At 38.0% G+C, this 26,993-nt stretch overlaps 2 protein-coding genes across 4 annotated transcripts in view; both read left to right on the top strand.

The window, feature by feature from the left end:
• fynb (FYN proto-oncogene, Src family tyrosine kinase b) overlaps nt 1–23,695 on the top strand; it is a 48,658-nt gene extending 24,963 nt beyond the window's left edge. The window contains exons 2-13 of one of the 3 annotated variants that reach the window (XM_079473979.1): nt 1,752–2,029; nt 2,325–2,421; nt 5,102–5,200; nt 6,776–6,879; nt 7,052–7,201; nt 12,386–12,550; nt 12,919–13,074; nt 16,354–16,533; nt 17,076–17,152; nt 17,584–17,737; nt 18,062–18,193; nt 20,461–23,695. In XM_079473979.1, coding sequence (XP_079330105.1) covers nt 1,762–2,029; nt 2,325–2,421; nt 5,102–5,200; nt 6,776–6,879; nt 7,052–7,201; nt 12,386–12,550; nt 12,919–13,074; nt 16,354–16,533; nt 17,076–17,152; nt 17,584–17,737; nt 18,062–18,193; nt 20,461–20,669 — 1,791 coding nt within the window. In that variant the 5' untranslated portion in view covers nt 1,752–1,761 and the 3' untranslated portion in view covers nt 20,670–23,695. The remainder of the gene's footprint in view (nt 1–1,751; nt 2,030–2,324; nt 2,422–5,101; nt 5,201–6,775; nt 6,880–7,051; nt 7,202–12,385; nt 12,551–12,918; nt 13,075–16,353; nt 16,534–17,075; nt 17,153–17,583; nt 17,738–18,061; nt 18,194–20,460) is intronic. The other 2 variants (XM_079473981.1, XM_079473980.1) reach the window with 2 other exon arrangements.
• Nucleotides 23,696–24,741: 1,046 nt separating this feature from the next.
• On the top strand, nt 24,742–26,854 carry LOC306904887 (putative G-protein coupled receptor 139). Its single transcript, XM_079475076.1, has 2 exons — nt 24,742–25,083; nt 25,374–26,854. Exons 1-2 carry the CDS (start codon nt 25,011–25,013, stop codon nt 26,393–26,395), a joined length of 1,095 nt encoding a protein of 364 aa, XP_079331202.1. The 5' UTR covers nt 24,742–25,010; the 3' UTR covers nt 26,396–26,854.
• The last annotated feature ends 139 nt before the right edge of the window (nt 26,855–26,993 follow it).

Raw genomic sequence — 26,993 nt, 5'->3', positions numbered from 1 at the left:
GAATGTGAATGGAAACTCATAATCTGATTTGCACCAAAAGATAATTTCTCTATTTTAATAGACTGAGCAACCGTTATAAAGTGATCTTGTGGAACAGATAAAGCCCTCTTTGTTTTTGTCTTTCTTCTGTATTCCCCAAAAGAGCAAAGTACAGCCATTCACAGGGCAACAGGGCAAAGCATGGCTGCAGCAAGCTGTGTTATTAACCGAGGGCCATTGCTTAATTTACATCCTTAGCCTCCAAGAGGTATGCTGTTTATTTCTGAATTCATCATAACCATCACTGGTTTTGTTGAGCTTCTGACAATTTCTATTGGAATATTCCTATTGTGTGAAACCTGCTTAGCCACACCTTCATGATGTGCCATGGTGAGCAGTGACTTTATTCTGTGGAATACAAGAGATGATGTGTATCTTTCAACAATGTAAATCCAGCACATGACCATCTGTTACTCTCTTTCTCTCCTGAAATGTGTTGACACCGTGGTGCCACACTAAGCCATGTTGCTGAGTTTGACAAATGGTGGAAATGAAGGCGAGTGATCCAGGTTATGGATGTATATGGATGTGTTTTTTTGTGTGACAGTCTGGACACAGTGGTGTGTGTGTAGGCATGTGTAGACTGTTCCGGGATGGCAATGTCCCATTTCCAAGCAATGATGTTAAGAACTGTAAGGTCATTACTATGGGGAAAACTTCCATTCCCTGATCGAGCTAAAAGCAGCAATACAATTGCACATTAATGCTAAGCAGCATTTGTGTTGAATGGCACACAAGAAGCATCACTGTTACCTGTCAGACATGACTGAAAGAAGTGTAAATGTCACAACTTCTTTTATTTTTCCCTTAAGATAACAGCAGATTCTCATTAGCTTCTCATCCTCTCGTGTCCTTTCCTTTTTTCTTCTCTGCGTCTTAGCTGTACTGGTAATGATAATAAACTAAATGGGTTTAAAGCTGATTCTCTGTGGGTTTTACTCAGAGCAAAGGTCAGGGATACAGTTCTTATTGTTCCGGAACTGCTCAGATTTTCTTTTCCTGTATATTTGCAATTCAGTATAATGTCATTGATCCAGGGTATCTTAGTAAAAATCATGGCAACATTGGCATTGGTAATCTGCAGCAAGAACGCGATGTGAATGTGTTTACTTGGATGAACATTTTGTACCTGATCCACATCGAGGCTTATGTTTGCAATAAAAAGTGTTTGTGTTGTTTATGTGCATTCCGAAGCTGTAAATGAACGGATGTGGGCTGAACCAAGCCATCAAAACTGAGAGCCAGCCGCTGGTTATGCTTTGGGCCAAGAAAAGATTAGTAAAGGTAGATTAATATAGCAAGAGGGCCTTTTGGGTTAGATGATAAGAAAACAAATGATGCAAGTCCCAATGTTTAGTACTAGACCAATGTCTGACACATACAGAGTGTTCCTGCTAGCTTCTCTTATTCTATAACCTTTTTCATGCGTGCATGAGAGAAAGAGAGATTGTTATTGTTATGGTGATCTTCTCGCTTGTCACTTGGCAATCACATCAGTCAAATGCAGTCACCTGTAGCTCTTAACTAAAGCAAAATGCCAAGAAAATGTACATTTCAAAAGCTTTGGCTAAAAATCAACCACTTCAAAGAAGGGTTTCATTCATTATAGTTAATGGAAATTCAACATTTTAGTCAGTGAAAGTCATGGAATTTGACATTTGGCTTAGAGTGGGAACCCTGCAGTCAAACCTCTCTCTCTCTTTCTGTCTCAGATCATAGAGGATGGGCTGTGTGCAATGCAAGGACAAAGAGGTTGCTAAGTTAACAGAAGACAGAGACACTGGCTTGTCTCAGAGTGGCGGCGGTGGTTATCGGTTTGCCGTGGATCCCACACCACAGATTTACCCTGGCTTCGGTGGGGTCACTGGGGTCACCGCCATTCCCAACTACAACAACTTTCACAGCGCTGTGGTCACACAAGGTGTAACAGTCTTTGGAGGGGTCAACACGTCGACACACCAAGGAACACTCCGCACACGAGGAGGCACAGGTAACATTTCATCCATCCATTCATTATAAATGTAAAAATGTAAAACTGAAATTGTGAAAGCTCAAAAGTCCCAACCAAATCAATTGTGTTGTTCTGTTGCTAGAAATGAGGAGAGGTGTTGCTCTCTCGTCATTGTTTTAAGGATTATTTGACCAGACAAAGGCTATAATGGCTATAGTTTTCAAATAGCTATAACAGCCAAACAAATTGCAGGTTGTAAATGTTATTTGATCTGTCTAAAAGCCCCCGCAGACAGAATTGTCCTTCACGCTGTCTATCTCTGTCTCTCTCTTAGGCGTCACTTTGTTTGTTGCACTCTATGATTATGAAGCACGTTCTGAAGATGATCTCAGTTTCAGGAAAGGAGAAAAGTTTCAAATCATTAACAGCACGTAAGTCTAAGACCCTGTGGTGCCTGTAATGCAACTGTATAGAACATGCTTCCAGTGCACTAACCAAGTAGCTACATCTACATATCAGCATAAGTATATTTCTGAGACTTTGTCAGCGTTTGTTTGTGTTTGACGGTGGTTTCCTGACTTTTGACAAGTGCTTAATTTATCATTCATCAGAGGATGCAGTTATAGTGAATATAGGTTTACGTACTCGTTCTTGAAAACAGGAAGTGCAGTGACATACTTACCTGTTGCCTACCACAGCTTGGCTCTGGTTGTGTTAGTTCTAAAAGAAGAACAGACAAATATAAATCCACATTGATGCCCGACACAGAAGTGTACATACTATTAAAAAATCATGCTACTGCTATGCGTGCGTATGTATCGACCAGAATTATTTTGTATAAGCAAGATATAATATATTTTAACTTGTAGCAGCTGTTTATTTGAATTTAATGTTATTTCTAATTTATGAAAGTTTTAAATTGAAATATAAAAATGTAAAAGTCCTTCTCTAGCTTGAACACTATTTAGTATTAGTATTACTATGGAATCCCAAACCTGCCTTAATTAAAAATAAATAAATACAAAAATAAATCCATGAAGAAATGTAAAAAAGCTAAAATAAACGAGTGTTTATACTGTTATTTCCGTATTTATTTGTAATTATATATTTTTTCAACATTCACATTATGTTTTCATTTATGTATTTATACATTTATTAATGTCCACTTTTATTTATTTCCACATTTATTCATGGATATATGTACATTTATTTATGCATGTATTTTTTGTCTGTATGCTGATCAGTATGATTATCATATTAGACATTAGCAATCGATCTCAGAGCGTTGGTGCTGAAGCTTTGAGGCCACAGGGACACGTTGTGGTGTGACCAAATGAAATATAGATAGGGTTACCACACATAGCCTACATATTCTTTATTAGGGACATGGCCATAAAACATTATCCGGCCGAGATTTTTCTAAAATGTCTTGGCACACATGAACAGAAACTGCACAACAACATGTCTGCTAGCAGACACTTGGACATGGATGCGTGTGGAATTATCCACTAGTAATCACATTTAATTTAAAAGCGCTGGATGGAGCTGATGAGAGGTCAGAACACTTTGAGAACCCAGCGCATTTCACTAAAGTCTACACAAGCATTATGGTCAATACGTTTGAAACACAGCTGCAAATGCAGTTTACATTGGCGTTTCTTTATTTTGCAATGCATAACACGTGGCATTTCAAATGCTTTTACAAGGTGGTCCTGTGGCCTCAAACGTTCTGCACAGCCGCTCTGATATCGATTGCTAATGTCTGATGTGAAACACGCCCCTACTCATTACCATACAGACAAAGAAATACATAAATAAATAACAATGAATAAATGTGGAAATAAATAAAAGTAGAAATAAATAAATGTTGAAATAAATGAAAAAATAAATACATTTGGAAAAATATATAATTACAAATAAATAAGGAAATAAAATTATAAATACTCTTTATTTTTTTGCTTTTTTACATTTCTTCATGGATTGATTGATTATAATTAAGGCAGGTTTGGAATTCCATATTGTACTATTCCAAACATAGCCATATTGAAGCGGTAGTGCTCCCTCTGCTGCGGGCTGGCGATACAGCATCTTCTCCAAATATGCCAAAACTGTAAGAGTAACTGGACATCATGACTATGAAAGATGATTCTTTTTCTTCAAGAAAAGGGCAATGAATCTGTTAGTGGAGAGAAGTAATTTCATGTTAGAGAGAGAGAATGCTTTACTGAATAAATGGGACCTACTCAGAAGAACACAGTAGATATAGGCAGATATAACATTTTAGATGATTTCTAGATATTACAAACTGTATAGTTTATTCCATTACATCACAGAAATAGAAGAAATTTTTTTAGATCTTCCAAAAGAACCAGCAAGGCGCTTGCTTACGGGTTAGCCTACAAAAATACGTCATCCCTTAGCCTCTCCATTGCTTGTTTTTTTTTTTCTTTAAATTATTTTGCAGTGTAGCCTATACTAATCCAACCGTTTTCATTTAATCATACTTTAGTTTATGATGTTTTCTGCCTTCGGCCAAGTGTTTCATTTTTCTTCGGCCAAGGATTTTCATTTCGGTGCATCCCTTGTTGTAGAATTTGGAGAATGACTGTTTGGGTCTTAAAGAAATAAAATATGCCACCATAACACCGAAAGTAATTAGGATAATGTTTTGTTTTCACCTTAATATACAAAAGAAAAACATAATTGGCGAATATGGACACCAATAAATCTTATTGACACTTAAGACAAAAAAAGACATTACCTTGATACTGTTTGTGATCCTTAGTAACAAATTAAATAATAAATAATAATAAAAAATAACCCCCATCTGAACAAACCAGACAAAAAATGACTTCAGATGCCACATGTACCTTCAATTATACCCAAAAGAAAAACAACTATGTTATGTTTGAAGATATGCAAGTGTGTGTATAGTATTAATTGAACAATTAAAGATTGATGGATGGGTAAAAATGGCACAGTTGTTAGAGTAAATGAATGTAGCGCAGGTCCAGATGTGAAGACGTGTTCTGCATGTTTATGACTTGCTCACTATGAATAAACGATGAAAGATCAGGTTTGTGTATTTCTCTATTTGTGTGTGTGTCTTAGTGAGGGTGATTGGTGGGACGCCCGCTCTCTTACCACTGGGGGAACCGGCTACATTCCCAGTAATTACGTCGCTCCTGTGGACTCGATCCAGGCTGAGGAGTAAGTCTCACGTCTGTGTGTATGTGATATGCATGCAATCTCAACAAGCCAGCAGTGTTCAGGGTGGGGGGCAATGAGGTGATGTCATTTAAAGCACTCCCGCGTTTAACCCATAGACCCCTCAGAGGGACGTTTGCCAAACATCTGCCCACTTTGAATGAATGCAATGTATCTGCCTGTAATCAGACAAACAGCTCTCACTATGAGTTGAGCCTAGATGTCAGGGCTAAATGGAACATTTTATTGTGGGATTTCTTCCTGATTTCCTAAGTTACGCTGAAGATCGATGATGTCATACTAATAATGGGGTGTTTTTCCATTGAATCTTCGGAAGCAGGGCGGATGTCAGCTGCTGGCTCAGCCTAGCATGCTTAACTGTAACCAGAGGGAGATATTTAGTATATGCAACATAGAAAGAGTCTTTATATTTATCGTTTAAATTTATTTCACAAGGATAGATACAGACGTGCTCAAATTTGTTTGGTACCCTTACAGCTCATTGAAATAATGCTTCATTCCTCCTGAAGAGTGATGAAATTAAAAGCTATTGTATCATGCATACTTGCAGTTTCTGATCGCACCATCCGTCGCTTTTTGAGCAAAAGTGGGCTCCACTTTTGAAAGAAAACATAAAGCCAGACTGTTATTTGCTAAAATTCATATTGACAAGCCACAATCCTTCTGGAAGAATATCCTTTGGACAGATGAGTCAAAACCAGAGATTTTTGGCAGGTCACATCAGCTCTATGTTAAGAGACGAAAAAATCAAGCTTTCAAAGAAGTGAACACCATACCGACAGTGAAACATAGAGGTGGCTCGGTTATGTTTTGGGGCTGCTTTTCTGCATCTCGCACAAGGTGGCTTGAATCTGTGCAGGGCACAATGGAATCTCAAGACTATCAAGGCATTCTGGAGTGAAACGTACTGCCCTGTGTCAGAAGGCTCTGTCTCAGTTGCAGGTCATGGGTCCTCCGAAGGATAATGACCCAGAATACAGCTAAAATCCCCCAACAATGGATAAGAACAAAGCATTGGACTATTCTGAAGTGGCCTTCTATGAGTCCTGATCTGAATCCTATCAAACATCTATGGAAAGAGCTGAAACTTGCAGTCTGGAGAAGGCACCCATCAAACCGGAGACGGCTGAAGCAGTTTACTCAGGAAGAGTGGGCCGAACTTCCTGTTAACATGTGCAGAAGTCTCATTGAGAGCTTCAGAAAACGTCTGTTTGCAGCGAAAATATTAGGTTAGGGGTCCCAGAATGTTTGTCCATGACATATACATTTGTTTTATTATTTACAATAGTATGTTGAATAAACAATCTAATGAAGTCTGATTCCTATTAAATATGGAATAAACAATGGTGGATGACAATTACTTTTGTCAGTTTCAAGTTATTTTAGAGAAAATTGTGCATTTCTTGTTGTTTGTGGAGGGGAGTCCAAAAGATTTGAGCACGTCTGTGTGTATTGATGCCACATAAACGCGGCACATACACTATCACAGTTTCAGCGCTGGACCACAAGAGGACTTTGAATTGTGCAGATGTTTTATTTGAATTCTCTGTCTTTTAGCTGGTATTTTGGTAAGTTGGGCCGTAAGGATGCGGAGAGGCAACTTCTCTCTACAGGAAGCCCGCGTGGCACCTACCTGATCCGAGAAAGTGAAACTACTAAAGGTACCACACAACACGATGTACTCATCTACTCATCTCACCTACTTACTGCACTTGGACATCTACTGCACAACATAAATGAATTACATAATTTTCTTACATTACACATGACTATTTACTGCATTGTGCATTATATCGATTGCCTCACTGCTGTTGTTGTCTCTTTGTGTGGCAGGTGCCTTCTCTTTGTCCATTCGTGACTGGGATGATGTTAAAGGGGACCATGTCAAGCACTATAAAATCCGTAAGCTTGACAGTGGAGGATATTACATCACCACTAGAGCTCAGTTCGAGACCCTTCAACAGCTAGTCCAGCATTACTCGGGTAACACATATACACCCGTTTCTCATTACACAGACCTTATACCCAATGTTCAGCAGATGTTGTTTCATAACTACAAGTCAGAATTATCGTAGGTAATTATTCTCTTATTAAAAAAGATTCACCCAAAAATGAAAATTCTGTCTTCAGTTACTCACCCTCAAGCCTATATACATCTCTTTGTTGTGTTGAATACAAAAGAAGATATTTCGAAGAATGTGGGAAACCAAACAGTTTTTCACTAACATTATAGCCAACAGTACCCCAGAAATTTTGTCTGTCTTTGTATTCAGCAGAACAACGTAGTGTATACAGGTTTGGAATAACTTGAGGGTGAGTTATCAATGCCAAAAATTTGGGGTGAATTATCCTTTAAAGACCTTAAAGGTATACTTTTTCAATTTAAAGGGATCATTTACTCACCTTTGAGTTGTTCCAAATCTGTATATATGTATTTGTTCTGATGAACGCAGAGAAAGATGTTTGAAATAATGCTTATAACCAGACAGATTTTTTCCTACTATGGGAGTCAATGGGGTGCAAAATCTGTTTGGTTATAAGCGTTCTTCCAAATATCTTTTTTAAAGATACTCAGATTTGGACCAACTCGAAGGTGAGAAAATGATGACAGAATTTAGATTTTTGGATGAAGTATCCCATTTAAAATCACAGTCAACTATATGGAAAATAAGCAGTCTAATGAAGAGGCATTCTAAGGTTACATCCCATAATGCCTTTCTCATGCCATGCTTTTCCTACAGGAGGCAGCACATATTCAGTCAGTCAGAAAACCAGACTCACCTCTGGATAGCCTTGTCTGCTCTGCCTATGCCCCAGTTCACATATTGATTATAAATGCATTTAAAACGAGTCCTATGGATCTCAGATAGCGTGTGCTTTTTGTCTCATCTATTACCTTCCATATTGAGCACAGAACAAACATATACACAGATGCTCATAGGATTACTGTAAAAGGATTCTCCGGCGTAAAAAAAGCTCTGTCATGTATTACTCACTATGATGTCTTATGATAACTCAACGACCTTCGTCCATCTTCGGAACACAAAGAGGAGGGAGTTAGAAAGCTTCCGGACCTCATCAAAACTACGCTGAATTTGTGTTCCGAAGATGAACGGATGTCATGTTGAACGACTTGAGGGTAAGTAATTCATTACAAAAGTTATCATTCTACAATGGAGTATCCCTTTGATCATGAGTATTGGATTCCATTTCATATTGCTTCTAGTCTAAGATGGCCATGTTTGCTTTACCTAGCACACTTTCTCATTGACCCTTCTTCCTTTCAGCAAACAATATGTGTGTTTGTCTTGGTTATCCACCCTGTTGCAGCAGGGCATTTTGAAATGAGAATCTGCTTTCTTTTCTCACTTGCTTCAATTGCTTGATCTGAATCAAAACCTGTTTCCGCCTCCCACAACACTCATTTTCTGCTTTTTATCCGGATCCATTTCTGAATAGATAAGCAGATTTGCATTATGCATTTCTTAATTAAAGGGATAGTTTTTCCAAAAAATTTAAATTCCAAAACCTGCGTGACTTTCTTCTGCTGACCTTAAAAAAGATCTTTTGAAGAATTTTGATAACCAAACAACATTGGCCGACGTTGACTTCGAAACTGACTTCGAACCACTGAGCCATTTCTCAAAATATCTTATTTTGTTCCACAGAACAAATGACATGACTTAAGGTTGAATAAGATTTTTTTGTGAGGTATCCCTTTAATGTAAGAAATGCATGAATGTTGCTAGGTAACCACCGAAACAGCTGTCCTGTCAGGCAAGGATTATAGCACGAGCGGTCTCAACTTTGGTTTGTGGATTGGGGAAGGAAAGCCCCGCCTCTCCACTCATTCAATTGGACAATGGAAATTGCTCCCTGCCAACTGAAACCGATTCAAAAGAGACGTGTCTCATAGCAAAAGACACATTTTGTCTGATCAGGGACTTATACTGGAATAGGTGAATACAGTTCACGTCGATAAAGATGTATTACGTTTAGATCCATTGCAAATCCGTAGGGGTGTGACGAGGTGAGAACACAATATCCTCACGCTTTTGGCATGATGGGTTGTTGGGCTGCAGCGCCTCGTGCATAAGCACTAGTGTTTACGGCGGTTCCCGCTGCCACCACAGTAGCGCTTTGGGAGCGCGCAGCGCTGATCAGCAGCTGAGCTTACTGTAACACAAGTACAGTATAGAAATTGCAAGTTCACATTACATTATTTTAAATACATTCACAGGCAAACCTCTTCAAAAACAGATCATCTCTCTACGTATGTGCAATGTAAGCACAAAACATGATGTGTTTATGTAGTTTTAATTGTTTCTCCGAAGGCTATCGGAGTTCAGTCAGTGGAGGAAGGAGGATTGACAGTGTGATATGATCGCCACCTCTGCTAACACGAGCACTATGCAACACATAGAGTTTACATATTGTTTATTACTGCATAATATATTAAATAAAATTTAAGTTTATTTTGTTTAATAAAGTACAAGTTGATTTTATAATGACCACATTTTTAGCATTTTGTGTTTTAAGGTTAATTAAATACTTATTTTCCCCTATATGTTTCATCATTCTTTAAAAAAGTCTAAAAATCTCGTTCTCGTGAACCTATTCTCGTGGGATAAGTGTCTAGTAATCTGAAATCCACATGAATTTTCCCCTGATGCCACACTGTAGAGGTTCCTTTGTGTAACTCTAAATTACAAACAAACAACTGTGCAACATTAAAAGCACCCTAAGAGTTGACCCTAGCCCAGCTTTGCCTGGAGAGCACAGGAAATGTGCCATGTGTTTTTGATCTTATTCTTTTCGTGATGTCCTTGTGTGCATGTGTGCACACTACATCCAATCTCTTCGTCTGAGTTTGGTAAATGCTTTTATTGCCACGTGTGAGAAGGCTGACAGCGCTGAAGGCTGATGGAGCCGGATGCATGCTTCATTCCCTCTATGCTCAGAGCAGATGGCACTTAAAGGCTGCTTCCTGAATTGGTGCGTCCTATTGGTGCGACGTGTTGTGTTATCTCGGCTTTATGGTCCAGAGTCAACATTGCTGTGGTTTTGTACGAAAATGCTTCACCTACACACAACCATTTTAAATATCAAAACAGTACAGGTTCCTAGTACAATCCCTAATCAATGAGGAGCAAACAACTTAAGATACATTAGCAGACTGAATGTTTGCTTTTTCACAGTTACAGCTATTACACACGCTATGGTCTGTTAAGAAAGAGGAAAATTACTTTTACTCTGTACATCAAAAGAGCTATGCAAATAAGTTATTTTTGTCAATAAATACATTTATTTAGTAAAATATATTACTTCACAAGCAAGCAATACATAAATAATTATATTGGCTGATGCGAGCTAAGAGAAGTCAGAACTGTTCACACTGTTCACGACAGTGCTGTGCGCAATATGTGCTGTACAAGGATAAAAATAGATAACAATAATACACATCCAACATGTCTCTACTACACATCCAATATATATCTAATACACATCCAATGTCTATCTCAACCTCCGGAATTACTAAAAGCCTTAGTAAATGGATACGTTTTTAACAAGAATTTAAAACTGTTCCCCAGGAGCAGGTTCCAAAGGCGCGATCGCCCTTCAGTTTTAATCTAGATCTGGGAACTGTTGGTAGTAAATGATCAGAAGACCTCAAAGATCTAGCCGATGTATGACATTTCACTAGCGGGTCAAGATACGTTGCTTTAAGGATTAAAAAACAAAAGTCGATTTTTTTTATTCTAAACGAAAACGAACTGGCAACCATGATTGCGTTTGCCTGTTAGCAGCCTAGCCGCTGCATTCCGCGCAGCCTTTAAACGCAACCAAGGCTGTCTGGCTAACTCCTATATATATTGTGAGTGTTACAGTTATCGAGCCGCAAAAAAATAAAAGCATGAATACGTTTCTGACGATCATTTACTTCTCAAGGTCAAAAAAAGCAAGATTTAACAACATTAAAAAAAAATTTCAAATTCAAGGTCTGTATCAAATAATTCGCCTTAATTCTTCAATCACTTTGTTGTACACATCCAGGGGGACCAGATTTTGAAAGACCAGATTATCTGTTTGTTCAAAGAAAATTATTTCTGTTTTATCATCATTTAATTTCAGAAAACTCCTTTAGGCAGTCTAACATTGGAGTTAAAGCGTTCTTGTCACTCTTTTGAAAACGCAGTTTCATCTGCTGATTAGTTCATGATTTTTTTTAAATCATACCATTTAATAGTCATACCTAATTAGACATGTATTTTCATACTATATTATACCTATCATTTTGGTATATGGGAAAAGTATCCATTATGGTAATGATAACTAATATTCATGTAAACAGTTTGACAAGAGAATATTACATTTTTACTTAAAAGAAATCTTTCGGAAACCTATACGAACCTTGGTGGAGTGTAGGTTAAGCATGAGAAGCCAGCACGTTTAACATGGAAAAGTAGTCAGAATGCATGAATGTTAATCCCCCTCCTGCTTTACATTTACATTTATAAATTTGTCAGAAGCTTTTATCCAAAACGACATACAAGTAGGAGAGCATATGAACATTTTGTCAACACGCTAAACCGTACCATTAATTTACAAGGCCATGCTACTAGAAGGATTAAAGCTGGAGTAAGCAAATGAGAGAATGAACAACATTAATTTTTATTTTAGACACAAGACAGACTTGTGTCTGGTTAGTCAAATAAATGCGGAAAGTTATATACCTTTAAGTTACATCATGTACTTTATGGTAATGTGATTTTCTGCAGAAAATGCAATAAAAAGCAAAAGAAAATAATCATTCATCACGTTAAAATTATGATTTGTGCAAGGTAGAGAACAGAATGATCTTCACAGAATTATGACACAAAACCATTTCAAGTTAATACGGAGAACTTTTAAGGTAATTTTCCTTTGATTTTTATGTCCATTCATTTACTTGAAAATAACTTTTTGGGGGCGTTTTGATGACGTTGTTGTATGCAAACTTATACACTTACAGTAGGAGATCCCAATTTGGACCAAGAGAGATTAATAGATTGCCATCAATTTAGTTTTTCTCAATTCTGAGACGCTACTGCATTTAGTCTCTACTCGCTTTATTCTGTTTCTGAATCTTTTCTTTCTGACGGTTTATGTTTGTGTGTGTGCGCTCAGAGAGGGCAGCAGGGCTTTGCTGTCGCTTGGTGGTCCCTTGCCACAAAGGGATGCCAAGGCTTACCGACCTGTCTGTCAAAACCAAAGACGTGTGGGAGATCCCACGGGAGTCACTGCAGCTTATAAAGCGCTTGGGCAACGGCCAGTTCGGGGAAGTTTGGATGGGTACGGTCCCCTCCCACTGTGCTTAGCAACAAACAACCAAACAGGGAGATGGAGGCAGGTCATAGTGATGGGTCACTTTACAGATATTTGGATATGCAAGCTATTTTTTAAAGGGATGTTCTGGATTCAATAAAAGATGCCATCATGACAATGCAATGCAATATAGCTCAACACTGAAAAGTCACAAAGCCAACATGGCATTTAACATAAATCAGAAATATTTAATATCGTTAATGTTTTGGCTGTAATATCCCAGTGCTGTTAAGTGACTCGGCCTCTCAGAACAGCATGGAAGCCTTCCATCTCTCTAATTGCACGTTTCCCGCCGTCTTTAGTTAACCCCTTTCCCTCCCTCCCTCTCCCTGTAGAGAGTGCAGATGGTTTGTGTTTTACATTAACGGAATTGTGCATGTACTACACCCCTGAAACGGTGGGACTCAGCCATGATTGTTGGGAAATCTCCCGTGAGTCTCTGGTGCTGGACGTGAAACTCGGGGCGGGGTGTTTCGCTGATGTTTGGTGTGGTAAGAAAATTGCCTCCGCTCTGACACTCTCATACTGTACCTCTACACAAAACTTAAAAGATTAGAAAGGAGTCAATTTAATCCTCACAACACCATTATTAAATAGTAATATAAACCTTTGCTATTAAAATTTGTATTGGTTAGGAAGGAAAATTTCAATCAGAAATAGAAATGCTGTTATTATTTACTCACATTGTTGTGTCATTCCAAGCTTGTAAGCTCCACTTGGTTTGTCTGCTATATATTTAAGACATCCAAAAATACATTCTTTGCAGAAGTAATACCAAATCTCAAGCTCCTTGCAACAATAGCAATCGGTTTACCTGTACCAGTCTCAAGGATTGTGTTCTTCCAGAGAACACAAAAGAAGATTTTGAAGAATGTTGGTAACTACACAACGTTGACTTACAGCGGTTTTGTGTCTTTACAATAGAAGCAAATTGGTAGCGCCATTGTTCGCTTACCAACATTCTTCAAAATATCTTCTTTTGTGTACTGCAGAAGAAAGTTATTCAGGTTTGAAATAACAAGAGGGTAATTAAATGATGATAGATTTTAGATTTTATTACCATCCTTGTAATGTCGTTGCTTTTTGTAATAAATATGTATTATTTTATAATAATAATAATTTATTGTAAGTATTGTAAGAAATTTATTTTTATTTGTGTCAGTGAATAAAGGTAAGTAAAACAACGGTAAGTATCAACTTGCATAATTCAAGTGTATTATGACTAATGCTTCAAAAGAGTAGCATTTATTGTCCCACCCCTGTATTTTTTTGCATGTGTGTGTGCGCACAGGTATCTGCTCTCTACCTCCTCCTCCACTTCTATATAGACCTGTATATCCCAATGATCTGCCTTGCCTTTAAAACACCACAGGCCTTTAGTTGTTCATGATCACAAACCGTGTGTGGATAAGTGTTGGGAAAAATTGACAAGCAACCAAAAGAACCAGCTCAGACATGAATCAGTAAAATTCTTTGTAACTTTTATTAATAAATGATAAAGTTTTATAAAATCAGAAGAAAAGGGACGGCGACAAGATGTGTTCTTCAAGTGTACTTTGAGTAAGAAGCTCCTCATTCCCTAAATGTTTTCTAATCTGCAACATTGTTTACTGTAATATTTGATAAGCATATTCTGCAAGTATAATAATAAAGATTTTTTGCGAAATATCCAGATTATATTTCAAAACTCTGCCACAGATTCCCATCTCCATTGTGATATTCACACAGTGAATTGCGTAGTTTTCTAAAACCTAGGATAGGTGCATCCATATTTAATAGACCCTTCGCAAGCAGTTTGATTGACAGGCGTTTTGACCAATCATAACAGCGATTTTATGTGCCCCTGTGACTGACAGCCCGACATTTTGTCCGACAAGCCACCTGGCAGATGGAGCTTGGGTGGTTAATATGAAAAAAATGCCTTTTTAATATTTGAAATAGTTAACAGAGATATATATACAACGATCTATTGGACTTTCACACTATATAATGAAAACTAAGTTATAACTTTTAAAAATACTTCTAAAAGAAGGAGAATAGTGGAGTTCACATCACAACTATACCCGTACAGATACGACACACGATATTGTTGGAATCATTAATGTACGAATTACAAATGGAAGCGTTCGGGAAGTGGTGTTTTATGGCGGAATATAATACCTATTGATATATTTTACATATATGGGCTGGCAACCATGAGCTGGCAAGATATGATTTGCGTCCCTGTGATGTGATGAGCGCACCTTCAGAAAAGACATTTTCAGCAATGAAGTCGTCAAGCAACAGCTGTACTGTGTTTGTTGTATTCAACAAATAAAGATTAGGACATTTATGGATTGTTATTCTTTTCTATACTAAACTTATATTTAAAAGTTTAACGTTACTTTCATTTTTACAAAGAAGGATCATGGGTGACAAAAACTGCCCAAATTTGTCATTACCGTCACAAAATGGCTTGGACAGAACCCAGATGCAGGCAGATGCAGTCTTTTATTAAATAAAAGACCCACAAAAGGGGAAAACAAGCACAAAATAACACTAGCAAACAAACACTTCCCACGAGGGGGACAAAACAAGGATCTTAGACTAGAAATAAAAATGTTCACAAAACTGAAACAACAAGACGAGCATCGGGGATACTACCGTGAGCGTTGATAACAAACATTAGACACTAGACAATGCACCGACACAGAACAGAGGTCAACTGAGACTATATAAAAGAGGAGTGATTACATGGGGAGAGTGGTGACAGGTGATTGGAATGAAACCATAACGAGAGTGATTAACAGACCAGGTGATGGGAATAAAATCCTAACTAAGGTGAAACACAAAACAGACGATGGGAATGAAACCCTAACGAAATTACAGGAGATAGGAGGGTGGGGCTGAGAGACGTAACAGGAAGACACATGGCGCCAAGTAACAACATAAGGCCACATGTCACCACACATAACACAACAGAAACCCGAAAGACGTGGCAATGTCATGACTCTGCCCAGGGAGCTAGAAAGCTCGAGACAGGAAGGACAGAGTCCTAACAGTTACTACAAACTTCCGAGTAAATATAAACACGTGATACACTACATTTAGATTAGCTATACCTTACTGCATCGGGCGAGTTTAGAATTAACGTAACGTTATCGTCTGCTGGTGTGGATGCAAATATAGAATAATTACTGTTACAGTTATCCCAAATCGTGAATGTATCACTCGAATGCATATTGCAGACCTTTCTGTCTAACATCAGCGTGTCATTTTTCCAGAAATTCTTCACGATCTCACCAGGGAGTGCACAAATTTTCACTGGGAGCGCATGGCTGATACCGAAAGCTTGTCGGACATAGTGACAGGAACGAAGGGGGGCGGGGTTTAGCGAAGAGTCACTTGCATTAAGTTGCATGTAGTATAGCAAACTACTGTACATTTTTACTGTATTCTCGTTTCCCACACGTAGGTATCTAATGATTGCTCTTGATATACTGAATAGTGTGATTTAAAGGCAAGCAGTGTTGTGGATATTAACAACCTGGTACATGGTTGACTAAAACTCTTGTTTTTGTCCTGTAGTTAAAACTGCCAATCGTGACAAGTCCAGTGTCCACCCAAAGTTGTAAAACTGTCCAGATAATTGTGCAGTTTCGAAGTTAAGTGAACTCTCCCCAGAGTTCAAAATGGCTGTTTTAACTGCAACAAAAATTTGCATGAAATAAAGTTTTTTAAGTTTTGACGTGCAATGTGCTAACTGTAAGTTATCTGGTTTTTGCTGTCAGGTACTTGGAACGGCAACACTCAAGTGGCTGTGAAGACCCTAAAGCCCGGCACCATGTCTCCAGAGTCCTTCCTAGAGGAAGCGCAGATAATGAAGAAACTACGACATGATAAACTAGTGCAACTATATGCTGTCGTTTCTGAGGAGCCTATTTATATCGTCACTGAGTACATGGGAAAAGGTCAGAGGTTTATTTTTTTCATTTAGGGCCAGATCTCAATCTGTAATGATCTCAAACGCTGCACTGATGTACTTAAACTCTTACTCTGGGTTCACACCAATCGTGAATTAAGCATTCTGCACGAATAAATTAAAAACTAAGCCAATGCAAAGACTCGTGGTGGTGCGAAAGGTGCGAATCCGCCTACAAATGTCCATCTCGTATTCCGCGAAGGTTGAAAATATTTGTCAGATCGCGAAAGTAACAAACTTTTCCAGAAAGTAATAAAGAGCGTGGAATGCGATTGTTCACGTTTGATGTGAACCCAGCATGACACAACAGATACATTTTTGCATTTTGCAGATATTTTTATCCAAAGCGACTTACATTGCATTATACTTAACATTGTATCTGAATATGTGCAATCCCCTGGGATCGAACCCATGACCTTGGCATTGCTAGTGCCATGCTTTAACCACTGAGCTACAGAAAAGCTGGCTGTATGGTCATACTCTTTAAAATAATGTCTTTTTTACTGACCAAGTGCATGTGGTATTTTTCAGGAAGCCTCCTAGATTTCATGAAGGATGGGGAGGGACGGGGGCTCAAGCTACCCAACTTGGTTGACATGGCTGCCCAGGTACAGCAACTTGTAATACACTATACTACTAACACAGATTCACAGTCACTTTTACTTCAATGTTTACAAATATTATCAGCATGACTTATTATGATCACAATGTGTGTCAAACTAGAACTAACTTAATGCTTTTCTAAGTATGAATCCAGATCCTTTCAAATTCACAGGTGTTCTAATAGGTAATGCAACTAAAATGACCAACATTTTTATTTTCATTACATTACTGTTTAATTTAGCATATAGATGGACTACTGTACTATTGTCAATGCTGTATCCTTAAGCCCCCTTTGAGTTGATACAGTTTATAATTTCTATGTCAGCACTGTGTGTCCACAAAATACTATTGAAAACAAGTACCCTTGGTATTATTCCATAAAGATTTTAACATGACTTTGCTCAGCATATTTAGTATTCCCACTTTGTGTGTTTAGGTGGCTGCAGGCATGGCCTACATCGAGAGAATGAATTATATTCACAGAGATTTGCGCTCTGCTAACATTCTGGTTGGTGATAACCTGGTGTGTAAAATTGCTGATTTTGGCCTGGCCAGACTTATTGAAGACAATGAGTACACTGCCCGACAAGGTGAGAAAGATGTTAGTCCTCTACAAATATCTGTAGCTCACCCAGTTGAAAGGCCAGAATAGCATTCCACTGTTTGTTGTGTTTTGTCTCTATAGGCTACATAAAGGCATAGGTCATAAAAATATGGGCGTCTTGTTGTTATTTATCACATCCATTTATTTCATTCTTCAAGTTTACATCCCAACAAGTTGCATAGCTTGGACCAGATTGGACATGGAAAAAAGTCAATTTTGATTGTATTTTGCTGTATATGACGAACAAGTGTATCCAGTGTATTCTTTCAGTTTAATAACTTTTTGGCTTTTGTGTTTCTCTGCATTTCAGGAGCTAAATTCCCGATAAAATGGACCGCTCCTGAGGCAGCTCTGTATGGAAAGTTCACCATTAAATCAGATGTTTGGTCTTTTGGAATTCTGCTTACAGAACTAGTGACTAAAGGCAGAGTTCCATATCCAGGTAAAACTGTTCAATATTCTGCTGTAAAACATGAACATGGAATACAGAATGGGTTTATGTTTAAAAAATCAATCATTTTAAAATGTTAAATGCCGTCTAATTTTTAAAACGCTTGGGATAAAATTGTCTTGTAAATCCAACAAATGTTAAATGTAATGGAAATGAAACATACCTGTTGTCATGAGACGGAGTGGAGAAGAACTCAAGTGCAGGCAGCGAGGATGAAGGGGTTAAACACAAAGACTTTAATAATAACAAAACGCAAAACAAACACCCACGTTGGGGGGGGGGGGGGGGACACTGACAAAACTAAAATATACATTTTTAAACAAACACTTCCCACAAGGGGGGCAAAAACAACCCAACTGCAGACATGACCCAACATCATACAAACAGGATTGGATTGGCAGCGGGCAGGGCAAGACGAGGCAAAGAAACCAACAAGGTACATGAGACAAATGAACAAGGGATCTTGAAACATCGAACAAGGGATCTTGAAACATCGAACAAGGGATCTTGAAACATCGAACAAGTGATCTTGAAACATCGAACATGGGATCTTGAAACATCGAACAAGTGATCTTGAAACATCAAACAAGTGATCTTAAAACATCGAACAAGGGATCTTGAAACATCGAACAAGGGATCTTGAAACATCGAACATGGGATCTTGAAACGTCGGACAAGGGATCTTGAACTTCGAATTCACAAGACAATAGACAAGAGGGCTTGAATAGGGAGACTAACACAGGAGATACAATGGGCAGGTGTGGGTAATGAGACAGGTGGAAAGCTAGACTAGGCACGGGAGGAGTGGGGACTGGAGAGAACCCATATTATGTCCTGATCGACAATAATATGTTGCTCTCCACACAAAACACGTGGGTCTGTCATGACTCTGCCACTAGACTAGAAAATCAAGACAGGAGAAGGCAGAATCATGACAGGAATTATGTATGATATTGTGATGTAACCAATCACAGGTAATTAATACTTGTAATGGTTTCTTTCTCCTGAGCCTAGACGGGAGAGCTGCTGGGAAAACTATTTTGCTGCTGAAAGAGGTGTTAGTGAGACCAGTAAGGGGTGCCCACCCTGTGGTCTGTGTGGGTCCTAATGATCCCGGTATAGTGATGGGGACACTATAAGCACCGACCTTCGGATGAGACGTTAAACAGAGGTCCTTGACTCTCTGGGGTCATTAAAAATCCCAGGACGTCCTTCTAATAAGAGTAGGGGTGCATCCTGGCCAAATTCACCAATTCGCCTATATACATAATGACCACCTAATCATCCCCATATGTACCAATTGGCTTCGTAACTCTGTCTCCTCTCCACCAATAAGCTGGTGTCTGGTGGGTGTTCACGCGCAATATGGCTGCTGTCACATCGTCCAGGTGGATGCTGCACATTGGTGGTGGTTGAAGAGATTCCCCCCTTCAATGTAAAGTGCTTTGAATGCCCAGAAAAGCCCTATATAAATGCAATGAATTATTATTATTTTCTATTCCATAAACATTATGTAGATAATATTTTTTCTATACATACGTTGACTACCTTGCTTCTATATCAGTTTCATTATTCACCAGTCACTAGTAAGTTTATTACTTTAGAAACAGGTTCTGTTCACATGTCATGAAAACCCAGTGGTTGGGAAATAAAAAGCCTAGTAGAAAAACATCAATAATGTTGGCTAGCGTGTAGTAGGTGTAAAATCCCATTGGACTCAATGCTGCCTTGCATCATCAACAGATGTTTGCAGGCGTTCCTCTCTCTATGCTTTTAAAACGCGATCATGTCATGACAATGACACTAGATTCCCTGGCTGGTGTTCAGCTGGGGGTTCCAGCTTGACCAGCTTAAAATGTAGTCCCAACCCCTCTAAAACCTTGTAACTGTTTTTAGTAGGATTAATACCTGATTTGCGCTCCTTTCTGAAATTCTAAATTTACCTTGCCATTCCACGTTATATAGCGAATTGAATTTCTATTCCTGGTTTCCGCAATTCCGTGTTGTGGCAATCACATGATCTTATTTTTGCTTTTGGGACATACATTAAAAAGTTACAAGCATAACAATTAGCTACATTTTTACATTGTGCTGATGCTAGAGGGTTAGAGACAGAGACACCAAATTTGCTATTTGCTGTAGAGTTTAATCTGTTTGTCTTTCAGGTTTTGACCCCTAAAATTAATAATGTTGAAACTCAGTTGTTGTTAAACTAAAGCGTTTTTATCTCTTACGGAGTTTTCTGTCCTTTTTTGAAGGTATGAATAACAGGGAAGTACTAGAACAAGTGGAGCGTGGCTACCGGATGCCATCTCCTCAGGACTGTCCGATTTCTCTACACGAGCTGATGCTTCTGTGCTGGAAGAAAGATGCAGAAGAGCGGCCCACCTTCGAGTATTTGCAGGGCTTCCTTGAGGATTACTTCACTGCGACTGAACCTCAGTATCAGCCTGGAGACAACCTCTAAATCCAGCACCTCGGGACCACCCTGATATCAACCTTCCTGAGGCATCATATAAGCCCCCGCGCCCCCACCCCCCGTTATGCCACCTAGACTCCTGTTATTACCACTTTAAAGTACCACTTTATTTTTCAACTTGAGGAGTAAAGACATGCAAGCTGAGGTTAGCTGCAGAGGGAATTGTGGGGAATGTTGGGGAAAGAGGGCGAGGGAAGGGTTTTTTTCCATGGCTGTGACCATCACCTTTATAATGATCAAATTGCCTGTATTCATTGTAAATACGAAATGCCTGTTTAGGTTTTTGGTTCTTTTTCAATCATGTTTCTTTTTTCGTTGTTATCCTCACTTACCCTTTTGTTTTCCTTTAATGTAAGCATAATTACTTATTTTCAATGTTAAAGATAATGTTTGTGAGATGTGGAAGTCTATGAAGGGTTTTGATACTTGCCAAAGCATAAAACTGTGTTTCAGGTCTTTGTCTGCTCATAATATTTGGTTTCTGTGAATGTATGAAGTTCATTAGCTTTTTCCCCTTCTGGTGAAATCCTCAAAGAGAACGGATTGGAAGTCCAAGACGCCTTTAATATTTTCATCTTCAGGCTTAACCTGCAAGACGAATGTATTTATTTTTCTTGTATTTATTTTGTTTCTTTTTAACAAGTGCTTTGAATGCTAAGCTGACATTTTGTTAATGTGTGAAATATGTCCTCTCCATAAAATCTTGACCTAATGTAGAACAAAAGTTATTTTACACAAAATTGTATGTTACAGTTTTCTATGTGGCCAAATGTTAAAGACTTATTTTAGCATATCCCCTCTCTCTTGTTGAGATGCTTAGCTACCAGGTATTTATCAGTATTAAACCCGATGATTATGTATGTTTTTTAAATGGCGAAGACATTTATTTATTCTTTTAGGTCGTGTCAGAAAAACTGCTAAATTCTGCCTTGTCCAGAGGTAGAAAGACATCAGGACACGTATGAATCTGCTGGATGCATAACCTTCGATCGACTAACGTGCCTTTATCTGGTTAATATTTAAAAGCAGGATGGATTTACTCTTTCCTGTCTACGTTGGTGCTTTTGGTTCAGAATCAATAATTTTATTTGAAGGGGTAGTTAACCGAAAATGAAAAAGAAGATATTTACTCACTTCTATTGAATGGACACAAAACAATTGCAAGTCCATGGGTAGCGCCATTGTTTGGTTACCAACCTGATTGAAAAAATATTTTGTGTTCTGCAAAAGAAAGAAAGTCATACATTGAAATGATTTAAGGGTAATGACAGAATTTTCCCTAACCCTAGTCCCTAAGGGGCACGTCCATGGCCAATTGCTGGCATAATATAGAATCTGAAAAGACATAAATATTAACCTAAAAAAATGTATAAGCCTATTTATCGTGTAAGTCATGAGGGTTTAATGCCAAGCAGAGTGCCTGCTTCCCCTTAAGCTACAACTTCTTTCTTTTATTAACTACACAATGCAAATAGCCGAAAAATATGCATCCATCAGGGGTGTGACGAGATCTCGCGAGAACTCTATATCATCACGCAATTGGCATGATGGTGTGCTGGGCTAGAAATTGCAACCATTTTTGTCGCATATGCTCCCTATATTTAACCTGTGCGACTTCAGAATATATTTGGGAGCATTTGTGTGAGTGCAGTGTACAGTGACCGGACCTGCAATTCATAAAGACAACAGGATTTTCCATCCAACAGCGCTACTTTCCCACCGTTTCTATATGTAAACACGCGCTAGAAATGGTTTCAGCATTTCTTTCAGGTCTACAGACAACAATGGATCATCTGTCTCTTACTTACGTGCAATGTTCGCATAAAACTTGATGTGTTTATGTAGTTTTAACTGTTTCTCTGAAGGCATTGAGCGTTCAGTCAGTGGAGGAAGGAGGATTGACAGTGTGATATGATCGCCACCTCTGCTAACACGAGCACTATGCAACACGTATAGAATAAACAACCACAGCTCTTTACTAAAAGCTGCACCTGTTAAGAAAACAAAGCATAATGTTTGTGCAATTCCTGCCGGTCAGTTGAGTTTGTGACAAAACATTTTGCAGTGTTTATATATTGTTTATTACTGCATAATATATTTCATTGAAATTGAAGATTAATTAGAAGGTTGATTTTATAATATCTAAATATTTTGTGCTTTTAAGGTGAATAATAGACTATTATACCTATATATTTAACCCTTGAGGATTTATTTAAAGTCGAGGTAACATCACAAAACGCCTTCCTTCATCTGGAATAAAAGCCCTTTATATTATGGCCTAGTTGTGCACAAGAATCATTGGAAGTAGCATAGCTGTTTTTAATCATGAATACAATAAAGCCTTGACCAATCAGAATCAAGAACGGAAATGAATTGTTCTATGAAAATCTTAACATTTATATTATACAATTCAACTGGGGTCAATAAATTAAGTCATTATTTAAATTCCCGTTTTAATGTATGATTCTATTTTGTTTGTACTGAGAAATCTGTATTGTAGTTATGAAATATTCGTTGGGCCGTCTTCAAAAAGTTGCTCACATTTTACGCATAGAGCGAATAGACAGAAAATGAGCAGCCAGCTGGCACACCCTCATGTGACAGACAGTCAAATAGCTATTCCAGTGTCACAAACCTTCCGCTTGCCTTTTGTGAAGGAGGGAGAATCCATTTTGGTTCAACCTGGTTACCAGGACAACCAGTCCTTGCTCACTATTCATGCCATTTTGTCTGTTCCCCATAGGACAGACTTTTAGTTTTCAGATTGCTCTGTCGTAATATGTTTTATTGAATCTAACATAGATCTATGATTAAGTGTTTGGGTTAAGATAAGGGCATTTTATCTCTGGTATTGTTTTTCCTTGTTGCATTGTTCCTTAAATTATATATTGAGTTATGCATTTGGTACTTAAAGTGTAGGCTTCCTCATAAAAACAACTTTGCCTTTTTTAACATGTCATTTTGTTTACTCGTTTACCATTTGGAAATAAACAGCACATAATATTTTTAATTTTATAAAGTGTCTGATAATAATGATTTTTGGCAAAAAAATTAAAACAAGTTTCAGAAGGACGGCAGTTATATGCAAATTGCATATTAAAGTTGCGTTTTTGTTTTGTTTTGTCTATAGAGTCTAAGACCTGTAAACATCAAGACATTTCTCAGTGAGACACAATGTTCTCAAAGTGAGATATTTGCAGCTTTAAACATTCGTGTGCAGACACATTATTTTAAAATGTTCTCACAAGCATAGTAAAGCAGGTCAGAAAAACAGAAGAAAGAACAAGTTTGCACATCTTCCTGAAAAGCATAACTCTCTGGAAGGCGTATATCTTATCTTAATATGGAAACTGTTACTTCTGTGGGAGGTTCTCCCATCTTCTAGGGTCTGTGTGTACAGTGTGTGAGTAACATTAGTCTAGAGGTGAGCCCTCCTAGCTGTACAAAGGAATCTGTCGTCTTCATATAAAATGAACTGGCTTTTGGCTGCACTCATACATGCAGATTTTGGAACTGCTGTGAGTACATATATAGCTATCATCATCTAGATCTTTTCATAGATTATACTGGAAATATTGTTGGTCTTGAGTGGCATTTTTTCATAGATCATTACGGTTTGTCTGTGGGTTTTACAAATATGTAGTCATTTAAGAAATGATAAATACAGTAAGAAATTATATATTTATAAATACAGTGTTTTTCCCGAAAAGTATCGTTTTTCAAGATTTCTGCCCGCCAACGACAAAAAACATTTTTGTAACATCTAAATCTATTGTCTTTTAAATGGCATTAATATTATTTTGGGGGGAAATCATGTAACTCACCTTTTAAAATCTGTGTTTAAAAATGCTCACAGTTAGCTTACATGAGGATATTATAGAATTAATTTCCTTTTGCTGTGATTGTCTTTAACTTCTTTTTTAACTTTGCAAACTTTTTTAACTTTGTTTACTTGGAAAGAAAAAAATATGTTTTCCACATTATTTATTTATAATAACACATATAAGGGAAATGCATACAATTCAAATGACCAATCTCTTTGCATGTGCTATAACAAAAATCTGGCAAAAATCTATTGAGTATTAAAATGTAATAATGTTTGATGTTTTAATAGTTTTTACTTTGTTTCTATATGATGAAGACTACGTGGGTATTTGTGCACGTCAGTGTTTGTGCATTTGTGTTCTTTAAATTGCTGTTGTGCCCAGCTATGTTCCTGACTGCTATAGCTACTATTATACAAACAACTTTATCTAAAGGGAAATTACTATCTTCATAACACTTTTTTGTAGTGATTATGTTTTTCTACCAGGTGCTCATTTGCTGACAATGGATGGGGGAAACATCTTTATTGCTATCCAGAAGTTTTACTACCCTCTGCTGTGCATCATGGGAATTCCAGGTGAGTTAATCAAAAAAGGCACTGGAGGCAGATGGGGTTTATCCTAAAATCTTCTCTAAAAACTTTCAGAAGTGTAAAATGTTGCTAATATTCATGTTTACAATATCCAACAAATGCTGAAATTATATTTTTATAATATATTTTAATATGCAAAAATTTAATAAAAGGCTTTTGGAAATGATGAAAGAATGGTAAAAAAAAGGTTAATAAAATGAAACCCTGCACTGCACAATTTTTTATATTGTGAGTTCATGACAGAATTAAAATGGTTTATTTCCCATCTCTTCCAGCCAACGTCTTCACTTTCTATATGATCTGCTTTCGGAAATGCGGCATGTCCGAGACAGCAACCGTTTACTTGAGTTCCCTTGCTTTGACGGACACCTTTTACTTGGTATGGGTAATCCTTCTAGACCTTTGCCTGGTTTTCCTACAAGTGGAGCCCTTCTGGCACTCTCAGCCGTGGTGTGGCATAATGGGCTTCCTGCAGTACGGCGCCCTTTACAGCTCAACCTGGATAGTTGTGATGTTCACCATTGAGCGCTATTTGGTTCTGAGCATCACGATAGGAAAACAACGGTTCCATCAGGCACGTGCCGCTCTGTACATCTGCTTGACAATTGTGCTGCTGTCTCACATGGCATCCGTTCCTATGAGCTGGATCAACACTGTCACTCCAGTTAACATCACGGCTGATGGACAGAACATCACTTTATTTCGCTGTCACTATAGGGAAGCAACGTTTACCACAGTTCTGGTCTGGGTCACCAGTTTTCTCTCAGGTGGACTTCCAATCGTTCTTGTCCTCATTTTCAACTCACTCATTGCTTATCACTTGAACGGTTCAAGTCGCTTGTTCACCAAGGATGAGTGGAGGGCAATAAGGGGAACGAACAAGCGGGCCGTAGTCCGACGCACAATCATTTTACTTGGGACGGTCTCTGCGTCATTTGTGATTCTGAGCCTTCCTCGATTTGTTACATATTGCATCCTTCGTACTCAATACAACTACAAAGAGTTTGACCGCAACGACTACAGCATCCCCATAAACGTTATTAGCGACGTGGCTAACATGTTGCATAATTTAAACTCAACCACCAACTTTCTGCTCTACTGTGTGGTCAGCAGGAGCTTTAGGCAGGAGCTTGTAAACACAGTGACCTGCCAGGCTAAAAGCAAAGAGATGAGCTCATTCTTACACCAGACTACTAAGACGATGAAAGTGTTCTCAGTTGTTGACCACAAAGAGACCCTGATAATAGATCCGGTTCATGCTGTCCTTACCAAACTAAAGAGAACCGAGGCCAATTAAGAATTTTACTGGACTCCCAAGTTCACAATAAACTTACCTAAGATGAATATGTTCATCACATGAAGATTGATATCATCACCTTAGAATTATCACATTTTTGTCAAAAGAATTGAGATATTATTATTCTGTGACAACTTATTTACTTTATGGCCTGTTTGTTTTTTTAAATGTGTACATTTTGGGACTTTTCCCAAAATCAAATTATAATTTGGTTCTGAAAGGTTCTATCTGCGAGCCAAACAAGCACTTTGTATGCACACAAGAGGACCAATCAGGATCAGTTTTCTGTGGCCGGGCTCCTCAGGGAAAATGAGGACAAAACTATGTTTAAAAGAAACCTAAAGGTTGATTGTGTTATTAATAATCTTGTCAATGAGAGCAGCTCAAAATACAGTCATTTATCTGTTTTAGGTTTTGTTGAGGAGGGTTTTTTTCTGGCAAGCTTCATAATTCATATGTTGACATGAACCCCCATAATGCGATGAATGCCTTACATATTACAAAATAAAGGCCAAATATTCAACATTAATCTTAATTACAACTATAAACAATATTGTCAACACGTTTATTACAACACCAATTTCATGTTTTAACAAAA

Source organism: Barbatula barbatula (assembly GCF_947034865.1).
Source record: "Barbatula barbatula genome assembly, chromosome: 15".
Lineage (NCBI taxonomy): Eukaryota > Metazoa > Chordata > Actinopteri > Cypriniformes > Nemacheilidae > Barbatula > Barbatula barbatula.
This window is presented reverse-complemented; position numbering and strand designations above follow the sequence as displayed.

Coding starts and splice junctions, on each gene's coding strand:
- LOC306904887 (XM_079475076.1), top strand. CDS start 25,011: ATGGATGGGGGAAACATCTTTATTGCTATCCAGAAGTTTTACTACCCT. Junction 25,084..25,373: donor GTGCATCATGGGAATTCCAG/GTGAGTTAATCA, acceptor CATCTCTTCCAG/CCAACGTCTTCACTTTCTAT.